This window comes from Jaculus jaculus, chromosome 2 (genome assembly GCF_020740685.1).
Source record: "Jaculus jaculus isolate mJacJac1 chromosome 2, mJacJac1.mat.Y.cur, whole genome shotgun sequence".
Taxonomy (NCBI): domain Eukaryota; kingdom Metazoa; phylum Chordata; class Mammalia; order Rodentia; family Dipodidae; genus Jaculus; species Jaculus jaculus.
Window position 1 is genome coordinate 26,500,830 of NC_059103.1, and position 27,244 is coordinate 26,528,073.

At 41.0% G+C, this 27,244-nt stretch overlaps 1 protein-coding gene across 4 annotated transcripts in view; it reads right to left on the reverse strand.

Moving 5' to 3' along the window:
* L3mbtl4 (L3MBTL histone methyl-lysine binding protein 4) overlaps nt 1-27,244 on the reverse strand; it is a 451,548-nt gene that overhangs the window by 159,403 nt on the left and 264,901 nt on the right. For all 4 annotated transcript variants that reach the window (XM_045144044.1, XM_045144045.1, XM_045144046.1 and 1 more), the window contains one exon: nt 12,805-12,907. In XM_045144044.1, the coding sequence (XP_044999979.1) occupies nt 12,805-12,907 (103 nt within the window). The remainder of the gene's footprint in view (nt 1-12,804; nt 12,908-27,244) is intronic.

Here is a 27,244-nt window from a genome sequence, read left to right on the forward strand (position 1 = left end):
CCAGATTATATTGTGGCCAGGCAGTGTTGCACAGAAAGGTCAGACGATGAAGACTGATGTCATCCAAGAGTCATAGAGGCTTTAAGTTCTTAAGGAGACAGGGAAAGAGCAAAAGAAGGGCAAGGGAAAAGAACCAGGGCTTAAGCTGGGTTTAGACAGAACACCAATATGATCCCCTGGCCCATTAGGGTGAATGGGGTCTGCACCTCCAACGTGGGCAGAGGCGTGCAGGTCACAACTGTCAGCAACTGTGCTCCCAGTGGTGTAAGTGGCTCCTTCTGAAAGATGAGACCTCAGGTGGTAGAGGGAGAGGAGGGAGGAGGAGGATGTTCCAAGATGCTGCAACCAAACCAAAAGGCACCCCTTAGGGTATGGTAGACCAGAGAGAGAGTGAGAGATCCAGAGGTATGGAGAGTGCATCTTTACCAAGACCTGGGGATGGGGCCCAGAAATGGCCAAGGGTATAGCCTGGTGTGCCAGCGTGGCTTCCACGAGGAGCGATTAAACCTGAGAGCAGGCCAACCCAAGAGGGACACTTACCAAGAAGGAGGGAGGAGTTGAAGGGAAGAAGAGAGAGGCTGATTTGTGGTGGGTGTGAGAGCCTGTATCAGGCAGAGATGGTCCAAAGCCTTCAGAGGGTCAATGGCAGCTCACTGGTCTAGTCAGGGGAAAGGAGGTCTGGCTGTCCAAGAGGGGAATCAGAAGCCTCCTATCTGAGTCAAGGTACAGATGTAAGGTTTGGGAGTGACCAAAATCATTCAAACCACTCTGAGGCAATGATGAAAGCTTTTATTTGGGAAAAGCAAGAGCTGCCAGGACTGGCTTACAAGGGAGAAGCACAGACAACTTAAGTTTTCAGATACTGGGCTTTATAGGGCTTCTTCAGTTGGGGTTAGGTAAGGAAGGGAAAAGTTGAATGAAAAAAGGCTCCTTTAAGGGAGATCTAAAATAGCCAGGGCCATGCTGGGCGTGGTGGCGCACACCTTTAATCCCAGCACTTGGCAGGCAGAGGCAGGAGGATCACTGTGAGTTCAAGGCCACCCTGAGACTACAGAGTGAATTCCAGGCCAGCCTGAGCTAGAGTAAGACCCTACCTCAAAAATAAAAATAAATAAATAAATAAAAATAGCCAGGGCCTGAGACAAGAACAGTGACCAGGCGACTTATGAGGTAAGGGGGCAGAAAACCATGACCTGGGGCATTGTTAGGCAAGGAAGAGATAATGGCAGTTTGTTTTCTTGAGGAATGTGGATAATCCACTTTCTTATGCCTCTGTTGGCATCCTGCTGTCTTTGGTGACTCCATCTTGGTGGCCCAGCCTGACCCAACACAATTCTATTTTTAAAAAATTCAAGAACATTGAATTCTCATATAATTAATCTACATTTCACAAAATCAAACTTACACATTAGCTGTTAAGAAATTTAAAGTCATGAATAGAAGTGAGGCATGGACCCATGACTGATCTTTTGTTATGTTATCAGTGCTCTTACTAATGGGGTAATTAATCATGTCATTTTGAGAATTAAAGCATTCCATAAAGCCAAATATTCTTTTGTATTTTACTTGTGGAAGAAAAAATACTTCTGCAGGTTTATTTAAAAATTTCCCCAGTAGACTTTCAGTATGTGGTTACACAAGATCAAGGACAATGACGGAGGAGTAAGGTAAAGTGAATACAGAATCTTGCCGTTGAACGTGACAACATATAAGCTCAGTGTCATGCTTTAAGGACTCCCTTTGAACACAGTATTCCAAACACACATTATAAAATTCATACAGTTTATGAGCCAAACTAAACAGTCATTCTTCAAGATCTTTTACTTTCTGTTTCTATGAACTAGATATCATTGAGAAGAGACACAATAATGGCAGGCAGAAATGAATCATAAACAATTAGGTAAATTATAACTTGGATGATCAAGTTTCAGAATAAGACAAAACATGACAGAGTGGAAAATTTAATATATTCTTTTTCTTTGACATTAAATTCTTTTCTCTCTACTCAAATAAAAAATAAATGAAAGGGTAGAAATTGATGTGAATAGTACACACAGAGTGATGCTGGCAGATGAGAGAGGTCAATACATTTGTAAAGACAGAAAGTAAATATCGGAAAGCTAAGGGTCTACTCAAGGGAGGAGGCCAGGCAACATACCAGGAAGTAACTCTCAATGGATGGCAGCCTACTTGCATTAGCCTTTTAAGACCTTCCTTTCAAAAGGGAACACAGAGAAACATTGCCAGGTTTTGAATTCCTTTAAAATGATGGGGAGGAAGCCAATCACGCTAATGAAAAAAAAAAAAAAAACAAAAACGAATAACAAAATTATGGAGAAAAATAGTCAATACAGGGAGTGCAACAACCCCAACTATTATAACAGAAGGAAAAAATACAGCTTATCTAATAAGAGCAGGAAGTAATGTAAGACAAATCAGAGGATAAGAATGCATGCTCAGACACAGGGGAAAACAAAAACAACAGAAAAACCTCTGTCGTCTAATTACAAGTGTCAGTGTTAGGATTCAAAGAAAAGCTGAGAAAATTGTTTATCAAGCAGAACAAAAGTCAAGAGTTTAAAGCAAGGTAAGAAAATTCCAAACATCATCCTGGAGAGCCAATAGAAAAGAGAGGGCTGGAGAGATTGCTCAGTGGTTAAGACACTTGCCTGCAAAGCCTAAGGACACTGGCTCAATTCCCTAGTACCTATGTAAAGCCACATGCACCAAGAGGTGCATGCATCTGGAGTTCATTTGCAGTGGCTGAAGGCCCTAGCATACCCATTCTTCCTGTCTGTCTCTCTCCTCTCTATCTCTCTCTGCTTGCAAATAAGTAAATTAAAAAGGTGTTGTTTTTTTTTTTTTAAAAAGAAACAAAAGAGAAACCAGTATCATTAAAGTAATGCTATCAGAACACTGCATAGAAGTAGAAGATGTGATCATGAAACTGCCCTGATAATGAAACAGCTAAGGAAAAAAGGTCATTGGGGAATGTGAGGGGTACAGGTATGATTCATGCAGAGGGTAGGTAATAGGGCTATAGCAGCCATATGAAAAAGGACTGAATCTTAGTGAACTGATGTTTAAATGATGGTGGGTAATAAAAAGGATATCTTAAATATTCTGAAGCAAAGGTATCCCAAGTGGATGTCTACCCACAATTACAATTTATAACTGAGGATATAGGAAGACTACATCCTAGCTTAAACAAACAAAACAAAACAAAATAAAAACAGGAAAAGGAAAAAGAAAAAGAAAAATACAAGAGGGAAAAGAATTCTCAGAATCGGGTCTTGGTTGGAGGCACTCAAGGAAGAAGGTAAAGGAATTCCTAGGGAAAGGGCAGGAAGTCAGGCTGCTGGGAAACCAGATCAGGCAGGAAAAATAGGGCTGAGAGCTCTAGGGATGTTCCCAACATGTCCATGCAGGTGAGAGAGGCTCTGAGCTTTTAGAGAGGTCAGTGGAACTCAGCGAAAACCATCAGAGGCCAAGGAAGAGGAGGGGTTTGCATTCCTAGGTAGGCTGTTATGCACCAAGGGTTGTTAGTTAAAAACCCAGTACAGGGCTGGAGGGATGGCTAAATGGTTAAGGTGTTTGTCTGCAAAGCCTAAGGACTCATGTTTCACTTTCCAGATCCCACATAAGCCACACGCACAAGATGACGCAAGCACGCAAGTTGGCACATGCACACAAAGGGGTGCATGCACCTGGAGTTCAATTGCAGTGGCTTTATGCCCAGGAGCACCAATTCTCTCTCTCTCTTTTTCTCTCTCTCTTGCACACACACACAAACATTAAAAAAAAAAATTCCAGTGCAAGAAAAAGAACAGTGAATGAAGCAATGTTTTCTTAGCTCAGGAAAGACTTCCTCCAGGATGACAAGAGATAAATATGAGAGATTAGGAGCCCCAAAGATTCCCACCTGACTCAGGCAAACTGACAGTCCATGAAATAAAGCAAACAAAGTATGAGAAAATGAACGAGAAAACCAGCAGCTGCACTTCCAATTCCATCTCAGAGGAGTCCTTTCCAAGTTCTCAGAACAGTGTGTGGAGGGGAGGGGATGGAGAGATGGTTCAATGGTTAAAGGTGCTTGCTTACAAAGCCTTCTGGTGGTGGGTGGGGAGGGCGTAGGAACCTCTCCTCCCCAGTCTCCATGTGAAGCCAGATGCATAACGTGGCACATGGGTCTGGAGCTGGGCGTGCCCATGTGCACACACTCACTTTCTTAAATAAATAAAAATATTTTAAAACAAACAGTGCATGGTCTGTCCATAGCAGCTTCTCAACTATATTGGTTACTGTTGACTTGCTGTAGTATTATTTCTTTGTTTAAAAAATAATAATAATTCTTACCAATTTATGGTATGTGTGTTCTAACTTGTTCATTTTATCATTTGGTTAGGTATTTCTTCCATTTTTGAAGTTATTTAAAAATATTTATAACTTTTTGACACTTTCATACCAGCGTGCTCTGCATTTTGACACCCCCATTGACCCTCTCTCTTCCCCTTTTCACTCCCACTGAAACCCTTCTTCCTATTAGATCCACATCCTGTTTCCAGGCCTTGTGTATCTGATTATAACTTTTGGACCTGTTGATTTAAGTTAGCATCACATGCATAATCATGGCTGGGAGGTTATTTACTGGAGAATGGGCAACCCTCCAGTGGCTACCTCTCTAAACGACATAGTTTTTCTCCAACAATCATCCACTTAAAATATATATATATATATATATATATATATATATATATATATATATATATATGTATTTGAGAGCCTGAAAGAGGCAGACAAAGAGAGACAGAAAGAGAGATAGAGAGAATGGGCACGCCAGGGCCTCCAGCCACTGCAAACTTAACTCCAGATGCGTATGCCACCTTGTGCAGCTGGCTTATGTGGGTCCTGGGGAATTGAATCAAGGTACTTTGGCTTTGCAGCAAGCACCTTAATCGCTAAACCCTCTCTCCAGCCCCCACTTGTTTTGAGTTGAGTAGTATTTAGTGTCTTCAGGGCCCTTCTTTCTTGTGTAGAATAGGTATAAAATTTACATATAAACAAGGTTATCTTTTCAGTCTTCTCATTTAAATCTAGATTTTTCTGAGGCTCAGGAGTGATTTCTTCTTTGTGCCCATGATTGTTTAAATGTTTGTTATGAAGTATTTTCATGTACTCTAGATGATTTTTTTCTTCTCTCAACAATTCCAATCTACATACATTTTGTCAAAGAATCTAATGGATACTTCTGATTTTGATAACCTCAGTTGACCCATCATGCCTTAATTGTGAGCTTTGAAACATGTTTTTAAGCAGGTTCATTCTGTTTTAGTTTGGAATATATCTTTCCATTTTTTTCTTTAATCATTTCATCTAGATTCTATACATCCTTGTTTTACCTTAGCATGTCTAATCACCTGCCAGTGTCTGAAATGAACATGTTAAAAGTCACTCTACATCATTCTGTTTCTCTTCATACTTTCTACACTTACTCTTTCAGTAGTATGACATTGTATTATTGAGTGTATAAAGACTGATGCCTGCATGGCATAGTGGCATGCATCTGTAATCCTAACACCTGTGGAGGCTAAGGCAGGAAGGTTGTGAATTCAAAGCCAGCCTGGACTACATAGCTAACTACAGACCAGCATGGAATATACAGCAAAACCATGCCCAGAGAAACAGACAAACAGACTTATGCTTAATATAATCTTTTATGGGACCTGACCTTGCTATTGCAAAGATTCCCATTCAAAGATGAGGAGACTGAAGGGTAGTAGGGACAGCATGCCTCATAAGCACATAGTAAGTGACAGGTTTGGGCATCTAATAAAGACCATTGCAAACACTCTAAATTATGAACATGAAAACTCCCTCTTCACCCCCCACCCCACACATTACTTTACTCATTGCTGTGACCAAATACCTAACAGAAAACTATGTAAAGAAGGAAAGGGCTCATTCTGGCATACAGTTCTGAGAGGATACATCCCCTCATGGTAGCAGGAACAAGAGGCAGGCTGGTGACATAGTGTTCATAACCAGAAATCAGAGGACCAAAAGGAAGTGAGGCAGGGCTATTCAACTTCAAAACCCATCTTCAGGGACCCACTCCCTCCAGCAAGTCTCTCCCTTCTAATGGTGTCACAACATTTGAAACAGCACCGCCAGCTAGGGACCAAGTGTTCAAACCCATGAGCTTATGGGGGACACTTAGGAATCTTACATTTAAACCAAAACATACTGCCCACGTTCCCCATAGATTCATGACCATCTTATGATGCAAAATACATTGAGTCTAGCTTAAAAAGTCCACATATATTAGGCATGTGTGCCTTGTACCTCACCTGACCACAAGACCAGAGGCTCTCATACTGTAAAGCTACTTATGTAATGGATATAATTATTTATTTTCAAATAAATTGTCATTAAAAAAATATTTGTGGGCTGAAGAGATTGCTTAGTGGTTAAGGTATTTGCTGTCAAAGCTGAAGGACCCAGGTTTGATTCCCTAGGACCCATGTAAGCCAGATTCACAAGGTAGCACATGAGTCGAGTTAGTTTGCAGTGGCTGGAGGCCCTGATGTGCCCGTTCTCTCTCTCTCTCTACCTTTTTTTTTCTCTCTCTCTCAAATAAATGAATAAATAAATAAAATAAAAAATAAAGGTAAATATTTGTCTTTATGAGAAAGACTGAGAAAGAGAAAGGCAGGCAGTATGGGAACTCTTGTAGCTGTTAATGAACTCAACTCATGTGCCACTTTGTATATCTGGATTTATGCAGGTAGCGAGGAATCGAACCTAGGCGGGTAGGCTTTGCAAACCAGTGCATTTACCTGCTGAGCTATATCTCCAACACCATTGTCAAATATTGTTCCTTTTATGGCACAGTGTTAAGTCAAGTTTTGTAGTGTCTGTTCTACTTGTTTTTTTAAAAAGAAAAAAAAAAAGCAAAAACAAAAAAAAAAAACCTTCTGTATCATCCAGAACCTTGGCTCAAAAGTAAATTTGTATCGTGTAATCTTGATGTGGCTATCTTTAAATATTTCTGTGTTAGCAAATACATCTACTTGATTCTATTCATTATGTAAATTCATTCAAATAAAATGTAAATTGTGTGATAATTGAGTGCCAAAAGTCCTACTTTCATACAGATAAGAAATGATGCAATTTCTTCAAATAATGGTTTATGCACACTCTACATGAACTCCAAACAGACTTGAATATTATGGTTAACCATGTAACTGTCCTAATGAATAATAATAAAAAAAAAACCCTGTCTGAGATTCATCAAAAAGGACATGCAGAGGTCCACCTCATCTATCAGAGTATTATTTTCAGTTGTCTCTAGTGGCACCCGCATGGCATCGTTCTTCTCAGGTACATAAAATAAAACACTGGCATCTTGTTTTCAGAACACTGTTTACTTCCTTTCGAAGCCTGAGGCCTTCCATAGCTGAACTAGAATTTCTGACATGAAATGGCAAAATTAACGATCAGTATTTGTAAGCACTTCTTGGCCTGGGAGTGTTTGACAGAAACACACCTAAAAAGTGACTTTCTTCATAGCAGAGCTCGGAGCTTTCAGGTTTCCCTAAGGCTTTGGGAGCCAAAACCAGACTACTTTTCCTTAAGAGGCCTTAAAATATAATGTAATGTAATGTAATATAATATAATATAATATAATATAATATAATATAATATAATAATATAAATATATATATATATATATATATATATACATATATATATATATATATATATATATATATATATACATACATATATATATTTGTCTGAGAATCTTCTGAAGGTGAGATCCCATGAGTGTGGTGGTTTGATTCAGGTGTCCCGCATAAATTTAGGTGCTTTGAATGCTAGGTACCCAGCTGATAGAGATGTGGGAATTAGCATTTCCTGAAGGCAGTATATTGTTGGTGGTGGGCTTATGGGTATTATAGCCAGTTTCCCCTTGCCAGTGTTTGGCACACTCTCTTATTGCTATTGTCCACAATATGTTGGCCAGGGGTTATGTCCACACTTTGCTCATGCCATCGTTTTCCCCTGCCAGCATAGAGCTTCCCTTTGAGTTTATAAGCCAAAATAAACCTATTTTTTCCCAAAAGCTGCTCTTGGTTGGATGATTTCTGCCAGCAATGCGAACCTGACTGCAACAATGAAGTATCTTGCAGAATGATGCCTTTTCAGTAAACATATGAATCTGTGCTAAGAGGAAAAACTGCTTGTGCTCTGAAATATGTAAGCTTTATTTATGTTTGTCAGGAAAATAAAATCAAGCTGCAAATGAATCAAACAGAAAGTCTGAATTTGGAGACATCAGTGACATTTTAACATTCTCATATTTTGCTTACCTCCTCTTTGAGATACAAGAACAAAACATAATGATAACAGGATGTAAGATGGTGCATTGTAGCAGCTTATGGAAAGAAAGGGTTTATTTCAGGCTTACAGTCTCAAGGGAACTTTCATGAAGGTGGAGAAAGCATGGCAACCAGCTTACATCTTCAGACGTCAATGAGAAAGAAAGAGCAGCAAGAATGAGCTAGCTCCAAACACCTCGTGGGCTGGACTACTCGACCCCAATGTCGGCCCTCAGCAATGCACCTCCTTTAGCAAGGTCCCACCTCCCAAAGGTCCACCAGCTTGGGGACTAAGTAGAAAGATGAATCATGAACCCTTAAAGCTATGGGACACACTTTATATTCAAACCACCATACCATGTCTTTGAGATATAAGAACAAAATGCAAGGCTGGAGAGATGGATTAGCAGTTAAGGTACTTGCCCAAAAAGCCAATGGACCCAGGTTCAATTCCCCAGGACCCATGAAAGCCAGATAGACAAGGTGGTAAATGTGTCTGGATTTCACTGGCAGCAGCTGGAAGCCCTGGCAACCCGTTCTCTCTCTCTATCTGCCTCTTTATCTCTCTTTCTCCTTTTCTCTCTCTCTCTTTCAATCTCTCTCTCAACTAAATAAAAATTTTAAAAAATTAAAAATTTAACTTTTTTTTTTTTTTTTTTTTACAAATACAAAGATGGGCCTGAAGATATGGCTTAGCAGTTAAGGCATTTGCATGCACTGCCAAAGGACCCAGGTTCGATTCCCCAGGACCCACATAAGCCAAATGCACAAGGGGCACGTGTGTCTGGAGTTCATTTGCAGTGGCTGGAGGCCCTGATGTGTCCATTTTCTCTCTCTCTTCTCTCTATCTCTCTCTCTGCTTATAAATAATATAAAAAGGAACAAAATGTATAATGATGACTGGATGGGAGAGGGCAAACTTTTCAAAGGCCTGGGAATGTATGGGTCCACCTGTAGGCATGTGTCTAAGCAGACACTACCAACAATAAGAACTTAACTAATGCTACCTTTAATCTTTTAGAGCTATGCAAAAGTTAGACCACAATAACAAAAAGAACATGCAAACCAACAGCAGAGATTGGAGAAGATATCAAAATAATTTTATTGTGTTAATTACAAGAGAATTTAAATACATTCTCAAGTTCTACACACAGTAAAATAATTAAATACTGACAGCAGAATAGAGGTATTCAATGCTTACCAGAGCTGGTCCTGCATTAGCTGTGAGCACTGCTCTGTAACACTAATTTCACTGGGAAATTTGGTCTCATTCATTCAGTATAAAATGGTGTGAAGTATAATAAAAGCTCTTGGCTTTCCTTTGATAAGTTTCAATTTATTTACCTTATGGCTTACCTTACACACCTTACAGATTCTATATAAACATGCAAGTTAAAAAAAATCCAGTTTTCAATATTTTACCTTTTGCACATTAAAGAGCAGGTAATTACAGTATTTGTTACTTTTCACTTTCACTTCTGAGACCCAGGAACCATGACACTCTTGAACACCTTGCTCCTCCTCACTCGAGTCCTGCTGTGGCATAACCAGGTATGTAACTAGACAAGAGTCATCACCCAGCCACATGGCAGGATGCTAAGCCCAAGCCTTGTGGAGTCTGGAGGTAGTATGGTGTCTCATGCCTCTGAGGCAGCTTCCTGGGAGCTCCATTGTTCTTACTACCATACCTTGTGATGGTTGACTTCTGATGTCAGCTTGATCAGATTAGGAGTCCGGACATTCCTCTTGGGCAGGTCTCTGAGGCTACTTCCAGGAAGGACTCACCAAAGGAGGAAGTCCTTCCTCCAGAGTGGGTGTGACCCTCCTGGTGGGCTATATGTAAGGAAGTTCTGAGAGAACACAGGCTTTTCTACCTGGCTGCCTGTGCTACCTGATGGTCAGTGCCTTTTACCCGGCTGCCCTGACTAGTCACTTCTATGTGTATACCTCCTGTTCAGCTATCCTTCATCTACTTTGGAATGGAGTTTCCTCAGCCTTCCAATGTAGACTGAAAACCAGTGGCTCTCCAGAATCTACCAGGCCTTCAAAGTTGGATTGGAACTGATGGGTTGGGACTGTTGGATCAACACATCTGCCCTTGTGGACTAAGTACCACCTGGTTCCTTGATCCACAAACCTGCAGACAGCTATTGGACTGCCCATGTCATATCCTATGAGTTTATCCAATCAATCTGCTTTATAATACACATTCATTCTATCAGTGCTGTTCTTCCAGAGACCCCTGACTGATACGTACATCTTCAGATTACTTTTTTCTCTCTATGCTTCATAAAATACCTTTCTTTAAACACTTTTTGATGTTTATATTCTAGCTTGTCCAGCCAAACATTTAGAAAGGCTACTTGGTTGCTAAAACATATCAATCATCCTCACATTAATAATAAGATAAAAGCATCAACCAAGCTCTGCTTATATTAGGTGAGCAAAACGTCCAGAGAAGCTTCTAGAAGAGGAAGAACACATCCATGGGGACTCTCATCAACCCTTCTTTAGAATCCAATAGAAAAACCAGGTGAGCCAGTGGCACACAAGGAGGTGGGAGGCACATCAGCTTGGATGGGGAGAAGCCGGCGGGGAGTAGAGCAGCTGCGTAGAGAGGTCACTGTTACCTACGCCGCAGCTCCACACGAGGGTCAGCTAAGGGACAGACACACAGCAACTGTGTAGTGCAGTCCACTTTGAAGACAATGACCCACGTTTTGGGAGGAAGCACTGACATGGTCAGCTATTTTGTCCAGGACAAAAAGAAATCTCTGCAGAGAAGGCAAAATACTATGCAAGCCTCCCTCAGGGATATCAAGCGGAACTCCAGAAGGTAGAAATGTCCCCCTTAGGTGTCAGCCACACACAACATCCACGGGCCACAAACATGGCTGTGCGTGACTGTACGGAAGTTTTCGTTTACTTTAATTTTAATGAACTTGAATGTACATAGGCTCATGTTGACTAGTGAGCACAATGTTGGGCTCTGCAGTCTAGATTAGACACACACACACACACACACACACACACACACACACGGACGGAGACAGCATGGAGCTCATGGAAGATCCTGTAGCTTCAGACTTCTGAGGATGTGTGTGTGGAAAATGGCTCCAACACTAACAGACCTCCTCACCTATTCTGGACCGTACTCTCAGTCTCCAGTTCCCTTCTCTCTTTGCATCCTTCCACCTTTCCCTCAGCGTCCACTTCTTCCCTTCACATGGCACTAACATGTTTCCAGAGATGCAGTTCTACTCATAACGCCCAAACCCCATGGATTTGCACAACTATCCGAGGTGCTTGCAGGTTCTTAATTTCTTTGTTTTGGAAGGCACTCTGCTACGTGTGAACAAATCTGCATGCATAAAATACAGACCCATGTAGGCTACTTGGGATGTTCACCCCTGTTGTATGGTAACTCTGGCTCTGATTCACTTAGAAGTGTTTTGGACACTGCTTTCTTGATCTGCATTCCTCTGAGAACATCAGAACATCCTGTGTTACATTTAGATGTCTGCCATTTTGAGCAATTTATATTCTATGAAGTTCTCTCTTTGTATTTGTCTATGATGTTTATTTTTTATACATTTTGCCATTTAGAGAAAACTGATGTCAATTCTTTTTAGTTGAATATGTTCTATTATTATATCACCACCAAGATGAGTAACTTACCTATGTATCTCTTTTTTTCCTTTGTTTTTTCAAGGGAGGGTCTCACTCTAGCTCAGGCTGACCTGGAATTCACTATGTACTCTCAGGGTGACCTTGAACTGTTGGCAATCCTCCTACCTCTGCCTCCCGAGTTCTGGGATTAAAGGCATGTGCCACCACGCCTGGCTCTATGCAACATGTTACCAGTTACCAGGGACAGAAAAATAGCAAATACCTGTGCATTTATCTGCAGTTGGTTTTCTTTGTGAGTACCATCCACTCCATATAACATTTAAAATATGTAAATAATTGTTACTTTCTTTCTATACTTTCAGAGAATCATCTTTTCTCCAAATGAATGGGAAAGAGAGAAAAGCAAATGGAGAAAAGTGAAAACAAGGAGACTGAAAGCATTTCTGAACTTCTCTGGGGGAAAGCAAGCCTCAGCAGGAGAGTGAAGATGATTCTGAACAGGGGGAGACAGGGGAGGGGTGGGTGTAACGGAGAATATGCACTTGTTAGGAAATCTGTTAGACCGCAGAGACAGTCTTGATATGGGCCTGAGAAGCACCTTGGGCTCCAAGAAGGCTAGCAGGACCAGAAAGTTGGCAAATGGCAGGAATCATCAAGAAAGGGCACGAACAAGGGAGAGGGAAATGTGAAAGGGCATTAGGCCCAAGACTCATTTAAGATGCTGCACACAGCTGCATATCAACATAATATTTGCATTCATCCCTGAAAGCATTTAAGTAAGAAAAATCTTTACCTGTGATGTCCTGCATAGCGTGGGCCACGGATATGGCCTATTCCTCGGCACCCAGGTGTAGGACACACAGCTTGACCTGGAGGGACTTTCACATCATTTGCCCCTTCAAGAAGTAAAAGAACATATCTTAAAGACACCCTCATTAAAGAGGAACTGGAAAGACTAACTTATGCAAATGATGTTAACTGAGACTTTACAGAGTGAAGCAGAATTTCACCAACATCCTTCTGAGCCCTGGGATGTCTTAATGACATGAGTCTGCAGAAAACTTCAGTGCTGTGGCAACTAACATAACAGAGCCAATATCACAGAGAAATGGATAGGCATTGAAAAAAATTAAAAATAGACAGGAGGAGATGTATTTCTTTATTTCATAAATTAATCATGGAAAAAGCTCTATACCTACAGGTTGAGAATGTGAGTTCCCGCAACCTCCACAACCAAGCCAGAAAATGCAGATGCTAAACATGGCACAGTGGCTGCCAATGCTAGGCAACGGAACAACTGACTTTCTACGCCCTTCCTCTGTTTTCCTCCCTCTCCCTTGCACTCCATTGTACCACACTGCACTGTACCATAGCATTGAACAATAACCACCCTGGACAGAGATGAATTTTGACAGCCCCAAAAGGAGTCTGCCTCTAAAATGATCAAGAATAAAACCTCCAAGTCTTGTTCTCTGATCTTACTCATTCTTCCTAACTTCCACCCAAACACCTGAGGACACACACCAGTCTCTGGAATGTTCCATTCTAGACCCACATCCCTGACAATCCTACACTTTCCTTCTCTGACCCCAGCAGTCAAGCATCCATTTCCTGCTCAGCAAGCCCCTCGCCCTTAATTCCTCTCTCTGCTGGATTGCTGGGTAGCATTTTGCCATCTCCTGCTTTAGTGTCCTCTGGTTGTTGGGTGACCATATAGCACATATGGCTTCTCTTTGGCCCTTCACCTCTCCTAGTCCTCCCTCCTAAGACACTCATCTTCCCAAAATGTCATAGAGTCCACCTGGCACCTCACTCTCTCACCCACAGGCTTCTGTCACCCGTATCACTTAGGGAAGACTGGCACTCAGGCCACTGCGTTTCACTGTGTTCCATCTACAACAGTTGGCCCAGGCCTGCTCAATAGCCACTTGAGCTTCCTGCCCCAGTGCATACAGGGCCATCCTCAGATCCTAACCTCCTTAGCTCCAGCAGCCTCTTCCCTGAGCCTACCTGGCCACAGATCACAGCCCACAGAGGGTGCCATCTGGGGCTGCTGCGCTCTCTGAAACACAGCCCTGCTGACCACACAGCATATCCTAATAGACTGCTCGCTCAGGAGCACCAAGCTACTGATGTTTTCAGCATCCGTGGATTTCTTTCAGAACACCGTTCTCTGTGATCAGTCCCCTCTCATTAGAAGTCTGTTCCATCCTCGAACTTGCATTCTCTCTCTCATTTCTTGACCCTCTCCTTCTATTGCAAATAACTTGAACTCTCTTTGATTTACTCTTTTTTTTTCTCAGACCTGGATATGAGGGAGGGGAAGTGTGGATCAACTCAACCAGCCTGCCGTTGCTACCCTGTGTCTTGTAGACCTACATTCTCCCAGGGGTTTGGCAGAAATCACACATAGTGCTGACTCTTCCAGATCTTCCACTCACCTCCACGCTTCAGTTCTCTGTAGCTGAGCCTGCCTGCTGCCAACTGAGAAAACAGGAGCCAATGGGCAGAACTGTCCTCATCCACCAACCTGCATTCTTGTCACTTCCTCCTCCCTTCTCACTGCAGCGCAGGGAGTATGCTCTGTGCAAAGCCAACCCTTCGCTATTTATGTGCAGATCTATGGCTCCCACTCCCCAAGATCTTTAGATTCTTATATTGACTTACTGTCCAACACTTAAATGCAGTCCAGTTTCATGCACTATAAAAAGAGGGGGAAAAGGATGAACAGAAATCACTGGATGCTATGATCCCCCTTAGCTGCTGTTCACTCTTCTTTCTTCAGAGCCAGGTGTCTCATAAAAGTTATCATTATTTCCTCACACTTTATTTCTCAATCACATCATTCTGCTCTCCAAGGTCACAGATGACCTCTACACATTGAACCTCTGTGGACTGTTGAGTTTGCCTCAACCGCAGTGCCTGGTGCTGCTATCAACCCGTCATTTCCTTCAATTGCTACTGCCCCCTGGTTTTGGCAACCTCACCTTCTGCCAATTTCCCTTGTGCAGATGAGCATTCCTTGGTAATCTCCCTTGCCAGGTTTTCCTCCTTTAATTAACCTTCTGATGGCAGAGAATCTTCTCAAGGTTTGCTCCAGGGACATCCATTTCTGCAGCTCTACTTGACAACTGCTGGCTGGAGATGCTCACAGGTGATAGCCCAGGCATCCCTTTAAGTTCCACCTGACAGCTTCCCCAGTATCTGTAAAGTCATTTCAGACTCAACATGGACAAACCAAGCCTCTTGTCCCTCATCCTTATTTTTCCCCTAGAGCTGCTCATCTATAAATTGCAACTACTCTGTGCCAGGAACCTGGCCTCCCCTCGCCTGGTGTCACTGCATCCCACCTGTCACCCAGTGCTCCATCTGTTAAGTACTTCATTCACCACTCTTGGTGTCATCACTCCTGGGACTGGATGAGCCCCAGGCATCTTCCTCCAGCTTAGAAAATTTCAATAGCCATTCTTCACTCATCCCAATCCATCTCTCTTACATCCAGAGCAATCTTTCCAAAGCACATAAACTAGGACACTTGACTGTCCTCTTAGTGCCTATCAATGGCCTCTCAGTCTGTCAGAACTAAGCCCCAAATCTCTATCCTGGCTTGGTGACCTGGCTCATGTTTATACTTACAGAAATATCTAATTGATCTTCCCCTATTCAACACACCACTTTGTGTCCACACTGGTTGCGTTCTGTTTTATAAACCTGCCAAATTCTTTCACAACTAATGACATTTACTGGGAGGAATGTGTGTACCCCTGTTATCCACCTACCTTTCAGGGCACAGCTTATATTTCTTTCCTCTGGATAATGTCTCGTTCTTTTGCTTTATGTGTTGTGGAGGGCCTCATGCATAGAAGGCAAACACTTTACCACTGAGCTACAAACCTTGGCCTCTTCAGGCCAACTTGTAAGAAGATGCTAGAACTTCATTTTTTATTTTATTTATTTTGGTTTTATGAGGTAGGGTCACGCCCTAGCCCAGGCTGACTTGGGATGTATTATGCAATCTCCGCTGGCCTCAAACTCACAGTGATCCTCCCACTTCAGCCTCCGGAGTGCTGGGATTAAAGGTGTGTGCCACCATGCTTGGCCTAGGACTCCATTTTGCATACAATTTAGCTCAGTCACAGCTTAAGCAATTATCTATTGGATGTCTGTCTCCTGTGTTAGACTGTAAACTACAAGCTCAGCTATTTCAGCCTCTGTGTCAACAGTATCCTGCCTGACAGATAACTAGCCACCAGTAAGTGTTTACAGAACCAGTAGGAAGGTTGGATAATTCTTCCCTTGAGGTGCTAATAGGCCAGAAAACAGGCGAGCATGTAACCAGAAATTTGTAAAGTCATTATGTTGCATGCAAATACTGGCTGAGGCTAGGATTCATCCTATAGTTATATGAGAAGAAGCCCTTACATATATTTTCATCACATTTATTTGACAACAGGAACCTATGTCTTAGACACTTCTTATGTTGTATTTTTGTTTGTTTGTTTGTTTTTGTTTTTTTGCCTTTTAAACAGCTTACTGGATAGAGAAAACTAAGACCTCTCCTATCTAGGACTGGGCATATAGCTTGATGTCACAGCGCTGGCCCAGCATGCTCACGGGCTTAGGTTCAATCCTCACAAAATTTCTCCATTCAAATGACATAGCTAGATTTGTTGTTGTTGTTGGTGGTGGTGGTGGTGTTTTTTGCTGGGCATTGTGGCAAATGCCTTTAATCCCAGCACTCTGGAGGCAGAGGTAGTAGGATCATCATAAATTCAAGGCTACCCTGAGACTATATAGTGAATTCCAGATCAGCCTGAGCTACAGTGAGACCCTACCTTAAAAAAAAAAAAAGACACAGCTTTAAAAACAAACAAACAAACAAACAAACTTTCAATCAAACCAGAGGGACTGATGACTAAAAACTATAAGGTTCCTCAATTATAAAATATGATCTGGGGCTGGAGAGATGGCTTAGCGGTTAAGCGCTTGCCTGTGAAGCCTAAGGACCCCGGTTCGAGGCTCGGCTCCCCAGGTCCCACGTTAGCCAGATGCACAAGGGGGCGCATGCATCTGGAGTTCGTTTGCAGAGGCTGGAAGCCCTGGCGCGCCCATTCTCTCTCTCTCCCTCTATCTGTCTTTCTCTCTGTGTCTGTCGCTCTCAAATAAATAAATAAATAAAATTTAAAAAAAAATAAAATATGATCTGATCATACTAAATAGAGGTACCGATGGGGAATGAAACATGGACCATACAAAAAGACTTTCCTCCAAACTTCAACTCATGATATATCCCATGACATCACCTCAAAGGCCCAGAATATTAAACTCATGAACAAATGTGCAAACAAACAACAAAAAAAAGATGGGAATGGAGAAATGGTTCAGCAGTTAAACTGCTTGTCTTCAAAGCCTAGTGACCTGGGGTTCAATTCCCCAGTACTCATGTAAGTCAGATGCACAAAGTGGCACATGCATCTGAGTTCGTTTGCAGTGGCTGGAGACCCTGGCATGCTCATTCTCTCCCTCTCTCATTGCAAATGAATAAAATAAAATAAAATAAAATAAAATAAAATAAAATACCTGGCATACCAGCCCAAATGTCAGTCTGTGTGACTAGGATAAATACATACATAGAGAATGCCACTGAGTTCTGTTTTCAGTAGCATTTTAACATATTTGATTAAATTTAGGTTAAGTGCTATGTTTTTATGATTAATCAAGGCATGTTTGTCTCTGATCCCTAACTGGCGCCATGTTGCTCTGCTTGTTCAAGACAGTAGGAGAAGCATCAGCAAGGAGCATAATAAAGGTGGAAAGAAGAGTCTGAAACAAAAGTGCATGAATACCCACAGTCCCCTCATTAAATTCTGAATGATGCGGTGTAATGGGGTGACTCACTGGTGAATAAGGCAGGACGTCATCTGTTGGGGAAAAGGAACCTGCAAATTGTATAGCAGTTCATATTATCGCCTCTAAGCTAAGGGGAAACTAGGATCCAGTCAGTGTGGTTTTATTTTCCCCATAAACTCATAATACATTCGGCCAAGGATAGCTTACTTGTAATTGGCTATATAGAGAATTAGGTCCTAAGGAAAAATGTCCTCAGCTCTCAATCACTTCTTCAGAAAGATGGTCCTTAGCCTTGTCCTGCTTTCCTATGACCCTTTCCTGAAGTTTTCTTCCTAGGTTCCTTGATGATTTTCTGAGGGTCTTCACCTCACCTAGCCTGTTACCACTACAGCCCCGGCAGCCAAAGAATAACAAGTAACGTCTGTAGCTGTTACGTGGGTAGAAGTCGGTACTCTGCTGTGAAGTGATTCTTACTTCGGTGTAGTTTATCTACAGCCGGTCTCTGCGCCTCTACTCCCGAGCACTCCGGACCACCTGCTACGCCAAGCCACCTGGAGGCCTTCTAATTTATTACAAGCGTTCAGTGGAAACTGTTCTTAGGCAAGGTTCTCTTTGCAAGGGCAAAAAAGAAATTGAAAACACTTATTAAATGGAAACTATCTGAATATGAGTTACTGCTTCATTGCAACAGGAGACAGTATGGGATCCCAATTCACAAGGCAATTGTGATTATTATTGGGAGCGAGACTCCCTGCCCATCTTCCCTACACCCCCCTTATGCTCACCAAACCCTAATTTAGTTCAGAGCAGCATCTAAACATTCCCCTTTCTGACTTCTTACAGACAGACAGGGCAAAGGTACTGTATGGTTCTCTCACTGCTTTCCCTTCCTATCAATAGGGTGAAAGACAGGCTAACATTGCTCTGCCCATTCCCCCACTCTTTGAACGTTCTGGAATAAAGAAGTACAGTGCATGAAGTGATAAGCTAAAGATAAAAGTCAAAGTGTTGAGGACCCAGGGCAATACTGGCTGTGGACCCATCCTCACTACTGATCCATCATGGAGTTCAAACTGCCTGCCCTCTGCCTTTGAATCATTGTAAACTAATTCTATGTTGCTGCAGCTGAAAACTTCTTAGTCCTAAACAGCAGTTCTATTGTCTTCTCTTAAAAAAAAAAATCAAGCAATTATCCCTAAAGAAGTAAAAAGAAAGAGTTATATGTGGGCATCATTGTCATGTACATATGATATTATAGAAGCTGCTATTGGGACCAGAGCAAGATATAAAAGAGAATGTACTGATCACTGGAAAATGGGCATCAGAACTGTCCTTTCTTATTTCCAAATAGCCTACTTGGTGACTGAGAAATGTAATGCATTATGAAAAGACTTCTTTTCTCTACCCAGAATGAGTCAGATGCAAAGACCATCTGACCCCTTCAAGTAGGCCACTGCTGCCACAGAGAATTGTCACTCTGTTGGGTACAGAGAGAATCCAGAGCAGAGTGATAATGCAGACACTGATTAAAGGAAATTAAAAGGATCTGTTCATTTAAGTATGAGTGAGGTCCATATTGATGCTGGCAAGCGTCACAGACTAAGGATCAGGCTGTGGCATTCTCATCTCAACACGAATGACGCCAAGCTGAAAATGTGTGTGCTTCAACCTGAGTGTTCAGTGACTTTTTATGCAGAAAATGACATTGACGTGTGGAAGGAACACCCAGTAAGGAATGCACAAACATTGCTTTTGAGAAAGGAGATAGATTGAAATGTCACTGATAAGAGCCGCATTAAGATACTTTGTCCCTCCTTATTTTAAAAGTAAAAATAACTACTGAAGGTTGTTCATCCAAGTAAAGAGATAGTGAGGGTACATTTTGTGTCTCATAGCATCCCACATACTCTATTTTCTGTTTTCTTAATTCCTATTTATTTATTTGAGATAGACAGAAAGAGGCAGAGAAAGAAAGGGAGAGAATGGGTATGCCAGAGCCCTTCAGCCACTGCAAACAAACTCCAGACACAAGCACCATCTTGTGCATCTGGCTTATGTGGGTCCTGGAGAATCGAACCGGTGTCCTTTGTCTTTGTAGACAAACACCTTAACCGCTAATCCATCTCTCTAGCCTCATCCCATGTTACTCTAACGTGGAGTCAAACACACAGAAAGGCCTTGATCTCTTTGAGCTTGACTTCTCCTGTCGAAAGCAGAGCAAGCTTTCAAGTAAGATGCTGGAATGCTGCTAACCTTGAGGATGGTGTTTGAACACACAGAGTAAAGAAGAGAAAGTGACCCAGTGGATATGGGGATGTGTCTTAAGGTAGGACAGCCAGGGAAGTCCAAACATCTGATCAGGGTCCTACATAACGTGCGAACAACAGCTGCTTGAAGACATCACCAGCACCAAGGTCTGAGCCACAGACAGTGCACCTATAATCCCAGCCTTCAGCTATGTAGTGAGTTCAAAGCCTGTCTGACCTATATAAAACCCTGTCTCAAAAAACAATAAGATAAAATAAGAAGTCAGTAGATATCACGTGTGCTCCTGGCTTTGGCGATAAGAATGTTTTCATGAGATGTGAAAGAGAGTGATGAAAGTTCAAGGAAGAGTGGAAGAGAAAAAGAGGAAAAACTGTTTAATGCACTTTTGTGAAACTTCATGTAGGTGTGCTGGAATGAATGAAATGCCCCTCCCCCCCACATGTTTTAAAAATTTTGCCCCCAGCTGGTAGCAGTTTAGGAGAGTTGAGAGGCCTTCAGGAAATGGAGCTTTGCTAGAGGAAATGTGTCGCTGGGGGCAAGTCTTGAAGTTAGTTTGTGCAGCCTGCTGAATGACCACGGCTAGCTCACTCAGATGGCTTGACAAGATGAGATGTCCTGCTGTCTGTCTCTGCCCTGCTTTCCCTCACATGATGGCACTTCCCCTGAAACTACAGGCTCCCCTAAGTTGCTTCTGGTTAAGTGTTTTGTACCAGCAATGAGAAGATAAGGGCAACAAAGGGTTAGAGAAAAGCAGTCACAAGAAGCCAGCTTCTGGGTAAAAAGAAATATTGTTATAATTGCTCTTGTTTGAGCAATGATGAACATGTTTTACTAGAGGGAAAAATTTATGAGGGAGGAAGAGAGAATGAGTAAGAGTGAATAAAATTCCTCTGGTATAAACACTGAATGACTGGGGCAGGACCAGGCGAGTAGACACTTCCCACAGGAGCGGTGACCGTCCCTAGCTTGAATGGAATGGACGGCAAAGCAATTTTGTGCAGAGGAAGGAGATGGCTCATTCCAGGGTGGGGGACACCAAATGTCCCCAGTGCAGCTTCTGGTCTCTGAGCAAATCAAGCTCTGAGGTTAACAGGCTGACACTGAGATGGGGAGAGGGTAGCAAAATGTATTACATCTAGAACTAAAATAAATAAAACAAATTGTTCAAGTGTGTACATGTCCTTTTAAAATAATTAAGGTTTTACTACCTTTATTTTAAATTGGAAACTGAGGGTGAATCTAATTATTCTTTCCCCACCCTGTCCTCCCCAAGAATTTTAGATTACAGCTTGAAAAGATTTAATGAAATAATTATCTTTGGGTATTGGAGGATGCAAATAATAAGCAAATCTTTCAAACAGAAATTATAGGTTAATTATACTTATTCTCCACCAAGTAATGAAATCAAGGACATCCAAAGCCTGTTGTACGAGAACAAAAATTGTCTCAAACAGAAGAAAGTTCTATAAGCAAAAACTATATCTGTTCATCCTTTATACAGGATGCTACATTTTGAAATGCAAATGAAATAGGAACAATGATTGTGTGACATGGAACCTTAGCAAAGGGATTTTTACAGAGGTACTCCAACATATGAATTTTATAATTCCTTGATGATCTAGAAAAAAAAAATAGTGATCAAGAAAGGAAATCTAACCATCTACCATGGCAACAGAAAGCATTAAAAAAATGCAGTCATCTTGAAGACCAGAAAAGTCAAACAGCACTCATCTACCATACGAGCAAGCATATGGTAATAAAGACCAGGAAAAAAAAAATTATGAACAGTGCTTTCTAAGTGGCCTATCACATATCTGTCAGGGTTTCCCAATGGCGACAGAAAAAAAAAAAAAAAGAGAGAGAAAGAGAGAAAGAGAGACATTTTATCAGATTTTATTTGTGATTTAAAGGGAGTCGGAAGCCATTTTTTTAGTTGAGTGATAGTAAATATCCACCTTTTTAGCAAAATAGTAAAATGCATTTATCATACATCAAGCTTGATATAATAGACAATACATAAAGCAAATGATTAATTAGTCAAGGATCCCAGGAAAACACGCTGTGATATGTGAAGTGTTAGTGAGTACAGGGAAAGCAGATGTTCTGTGGGACATGAAAAGACCTCACTTTAATGTATCTGCAGGAGCCACTGCAGATACTGGACCATGCCTTAGTTGGAGCCATAATAAGCATCAAGGGTCAGATAGGACAGATGTACATATATAGTTTTAACTGACAAGGTAAATATAAGTGCATTAGAGAGGAAAGGAGCATTACAGATTCAATTTGAGCTATTTCACCAATCAAATACATCACATAGCATATCAATGTAAAGAATGATATCACTATTTATCAACTCTAATTAAATACACAAGATTCGGCTTTTAAAAATATTTATTTATTTATTTACTTATTTGGGAGAGAGAAAGAGGCAGAGATAGAGAGAGTAGGGGAAGGAGAGAGAGTGAAAGCGAGAGTGAGAGTAAGAGAGCGAATGGGCATGCCAGGACCTCCAGAGACTGCAAACGAACTCTAGATGCATGTGTCACCCTGTGCATCTGGCTTATGTGGGCACTGGGGAATCGAACCTGGGTCTTTAGCCTTTTCAGGAAGTGCCTTAACTGCTATGCTACCTCTCTAGCCAAGATTAGGCTTTTTTATTTGTTGCTGTTTTTCGAGGTAGGGTCTCACTCTAGCCCAGGCTGACCCGGAATTCACTACGTAGTCTCAGGGTGGCCTTGAACTCACGGCGATCCTCCTACCTCTGCCTCCCGAGTGCTGGGATTAAAGGCATGAGCCACCACACCCGGCCAGCTTTTTTGATATTACAGAATATCACAGGCCTTCACAAAAAGATTTTATTGATTAATTTATTTGTGTGTGTGTGTGTGTGTGTGTGTGTGTGTGTGTGTGTGTGTGTATGCTACAGTGTGTTTGTGGAGGTCGGAAGGTAACTTTGAGATGCCCCATACTCTACAGTTTTTGAGGAAGGATCTCTTGCTGCTATAAACTAACTGCCAAATGGCAAATGAATATCATACTACCCGGCCCCCTTAAACTCTGGACTGTCCTGGCTCTACCTCCCCTTGTTATAAGTACATTAGGATCACAGATGTATGACCCACTTTGCATGGGGCTTTGATCCCTGGTTGGAAACCTTTGCAAGCCTGTATTTTTAACCACTGAGCCATTTCCAATGAAAGTATTTTTTAAATTTTTATTGAAAACTTCCGTAAGTATAGACAATATGCTATTATCATAATTCCCTCCCATGACTCTCATTCCCCCCATAGGACTCCCTTTTATCCCTCCCAAATACTCCCTCCACTGAACCCCTTCTGAATACTTTTTACCTAGCTCTAAACCTTTCATAGAAACCAGGAGAACAAAGGCCTTTCTGAACTGTATAACATGGACAGAATTATGAGAGCCTCTTTCCATTTTAATTGAGTTACTTGTTTGTTACCTACTTATATCAGTTCCATATGGATGGATGGAGGGACGGAGGGAGAGAGATTGATTCATTGTGCCTCATCAGATGTGTAATTTACAAATATTCTTCCCTGTTTCCACACGTTGCTATGCTATTTCCTTGGCATGGCAGAAACATTTTTGTTAGAAGAACTTCCACTAGTTGATTTTGTTGTTGTTGTTGTTGTGTTTGCTTTTGTTACCTGTGTTATCAAATCAAAAACTCATTGTGAAAACTAATGCCAAAGCCAGCCTTGATGCAGTCCTATAATTCCAGCCCTTGGAAGACAGAAGCAAAGTATTGTTGCAAGTTAGGAAGCAGCTTGGTTTACATAGTGAGTTCCAGGCCAGTCAGGGCTATCTAGATAGAATTTACCCCAACATAAAAACAAAAACAAGCAAACGAATGCCAGGGAACTTTTTCTCTGCTTTCTAGTAGACGTTTCATGGTCCCTGGCCTTAGAAGTATTTAATCTATTTCAAGTTAGTTTACATATACACTGTAAGACAAGGGTCCAATTTCATTTTTCTCCACATGAAAAAGTCAGAACAACATCATTATTTAAAGAGACCTTCCATTCCTCACATATATTTGGATGTATAAATAATGTGTGCGTATTATTTTATTTCTGAGCTCTCTATTCAATTTCCTTGCTTTATGATCTCATGTCACCACCATGCTGGTTTGATTATTTTAGCTTTGATATTAGTTTGAAATCAGAGGGCATGAAATCTCCAGTCTTGTTCTTTCTTAAAATTGAGAAATTTTGGAGTTATATGTGGTTTCATTTGAAATCTGGAAATATGTTTTTTTTCTATTTCTGTGAATAATGACAATGTCCCTTTTTGATATGGATTATACTGAATATGTATATTGCATAGGGGTAGTAATATCTTTTCACTTAGTCATGTTTTCTATAATTCCATCCATAAGTGTCTTATACTTTACCAATGTATATCTTTGTCTATCTTAATTAAGCTTATTTTTAAATATCTTATTTTTTTGCTATAGTATATGGCCTAGTATTATTTCAATTTTGATTTAGCTTATTACATATTTGTATGTTCATCTGTACCCAATCACTTTATTGAGTTCATATATGAGTTTAATAATTTCTGAGCAGAATTTTTTCTTTCCTTCCTTCTTTCTTTCTTTCCTTTTTTTTTTTTTTTTCAAGGTAGGGTCTCACTGTAGCTCAGGCTAACCTGGAATTCACTTTGTAGTCTCAAGGTGTCCTCAAATTCACAGTGATCCTCCTACCTCTGCTTCCCAAGAGCTGGGATTAAAGGCATGTGCCACTATTCCTGGCAAGGTATCCATGTATGGCTCTGTCATTAGGTCACTGCCAGCCTTAAGGGTATGGAAGGGCTGGAGAAATGGCTTAGCGGTTAAGCACTTACCTGTGAAGCCTAAGCACCCAGTTAGAAGCTTGATTCGCCAGGACCCACATTAGCCAAATGCACAAGGGGGTGCATGCATCTGGAGTTTGTTTGTAGTGGTGGGAGGCCCTGGAGCACCCATTCTCTTTCTCTCTCTCTCTGTGTCACTTTCAAATAAATAAATAAAAATAAACATTTTTTTTTTTAAAGAGTATGGAAGTGCTGTCTCCTCTTCAATATTTCAGACGGATTTCAGAAGGATCAATCCTTTAAAGTCCTGGTAAAATTTACCTGTGAAGAACATTTCTTTATTAGGTGTTTTGTGTGACTAATGCAGTCTTCTTACTTATTGATAATTCATTATCAAGTTTGTTGGTATATAGTGATTCATAGAACTTAGTCCCTTACAATCCAATGTATTTTTGTGATATCAACTGTCATGCCTTAAATTCATCAAAAGTTTGTCAATCTTGCTTATTTTTTTTCAAACAACCCAGTTTCTTTGATCTGTTTTCTTTCTAATGTTTATGTCACTTAGTCCTGACATAATCTTTTTATCCTTCCTTATGCTCATTGCTGACCTAGTTTATCCTTCTGGTAATTGTTCATCCTTTGATAACTCCTTGAGGTGTGAAATCAAGTTGTTTGTTTGAGATCTTTCTTTTACCTTGATGTAGATTTTGTTTCTACAAAATTTCCGATGCTTATTGCTTTCTCTATGGTCTATAAGTTTATTTATTTTTATATGTATGTTGGGAATGGGGTGCACACCAGGATCTCTTTCTGCTGCGAATGAATATCCCTCTAGCTTTATGTGGATGGCTGGAGAGCTGAACCCCAGGATAGCAGGCTTCACAAGCAAGCCCCTTTAACGATTTACCCATTTCCCCCACACTGCCTGTAAGTTTTTGTATGCTGTGTTTCTATTTTAGTTTGTCTAAGGATACTTTTTTTTAAATATTTTTTGTTCATTTTTCATTTATTTATTTGAGAACGACAGACACAGGGAGAAAGACAGATAGAGGGAGAGAGAGAGAATGGGCGTGCCAGGGCTTCCAGCCACTGCAAACAAACTCCAGACGCGTGCGCCCCCTTGTGCATCTGGCTAACGTGGGACCTGGGGAACCGAGCCTCGAACCAGGGTCCTTAGGCTTCACAGGCAAGCGCTTAACCGCTAAGCCATCTCTCCAGCCCATAAGGATATTTTTTTACTGACTGCTTTATCTCTTCTTCAACCTGTTGCTCAGGATTCCTTTACTTTTCATATAGTCATGAATTTTCTAAAATACCGTCCATTATCAATTTCTATATGCTATTACAATCAGTAGATATTCTTGGAATGATTTTTTCAATCTTCTTAAACTTTAAAACATTTGATTTCCAACATATGGTTAATACTACAAAATGTTCTACAAGTGTTTGAGAAGAAATTATATTCTATGGCTGCTATATAGAATGTTCTATACTTATGTTTGCTGGTTGTCTATTATCTTATAGTGTTATTAAAGTATATTGCTTCCTTGTTGATTTTCTGTTTGAGAGGATCTCTCCCAGAAAGTGTAGCATTCATATTATTGTGTTTGTGTTGATCTTTCCCTTCAGTTATGTTCATCATTGCTTTATATAATATTCAAGACTAGAAGAATGTAATGCGGTTTTTTTTTTTTTGTTTTTTTTTTTTTTTTTGGTTTTTTGAGGTAGAGTCATTCTAGCCCAGGCTGACCTGGAATTCACTATGTAGTCTCAAGCTGGCCTCAAACTCCCAGCAATCCTACTACCTCTGCCTCCCAAGTGCTATAACTAAAGTTCTCTCATTTATTTATTTAGAAGCAGAGAGAGAGAATGGACACTCCAGGACCTCTAGCCTCTGAACACCAACAACAGATGAATGCGCATCTGGCTTTATGTGGTTACTGGGGAATCAAACCCAGGTCTTCAGGCACTGTCATACTTTCATATATATCCAAGCATTTTTACTTGACTATTGTTAGCTCAAAAAATAGGAAGGACAGTCATGAAAATTAAGGTAATCAGAATTGAACAGAATGGCAATTTCACTTGTACTCAAGTTTATGTATGCATTATGCATGCACATAACAAGGAAAGAAAAGAACGATATTCAGTGGTTACAGGTTTGGGTGGACCCTGATATGCTATGGAAGTCACAGATTGTCATATTTCTCTTCAGTCCCAGTGTGTTTCTTAAATATGATTAGTTTTCTAAACTTAGAATGTTCTTGGTGTTTTAAACTGTGGTGGTTTTC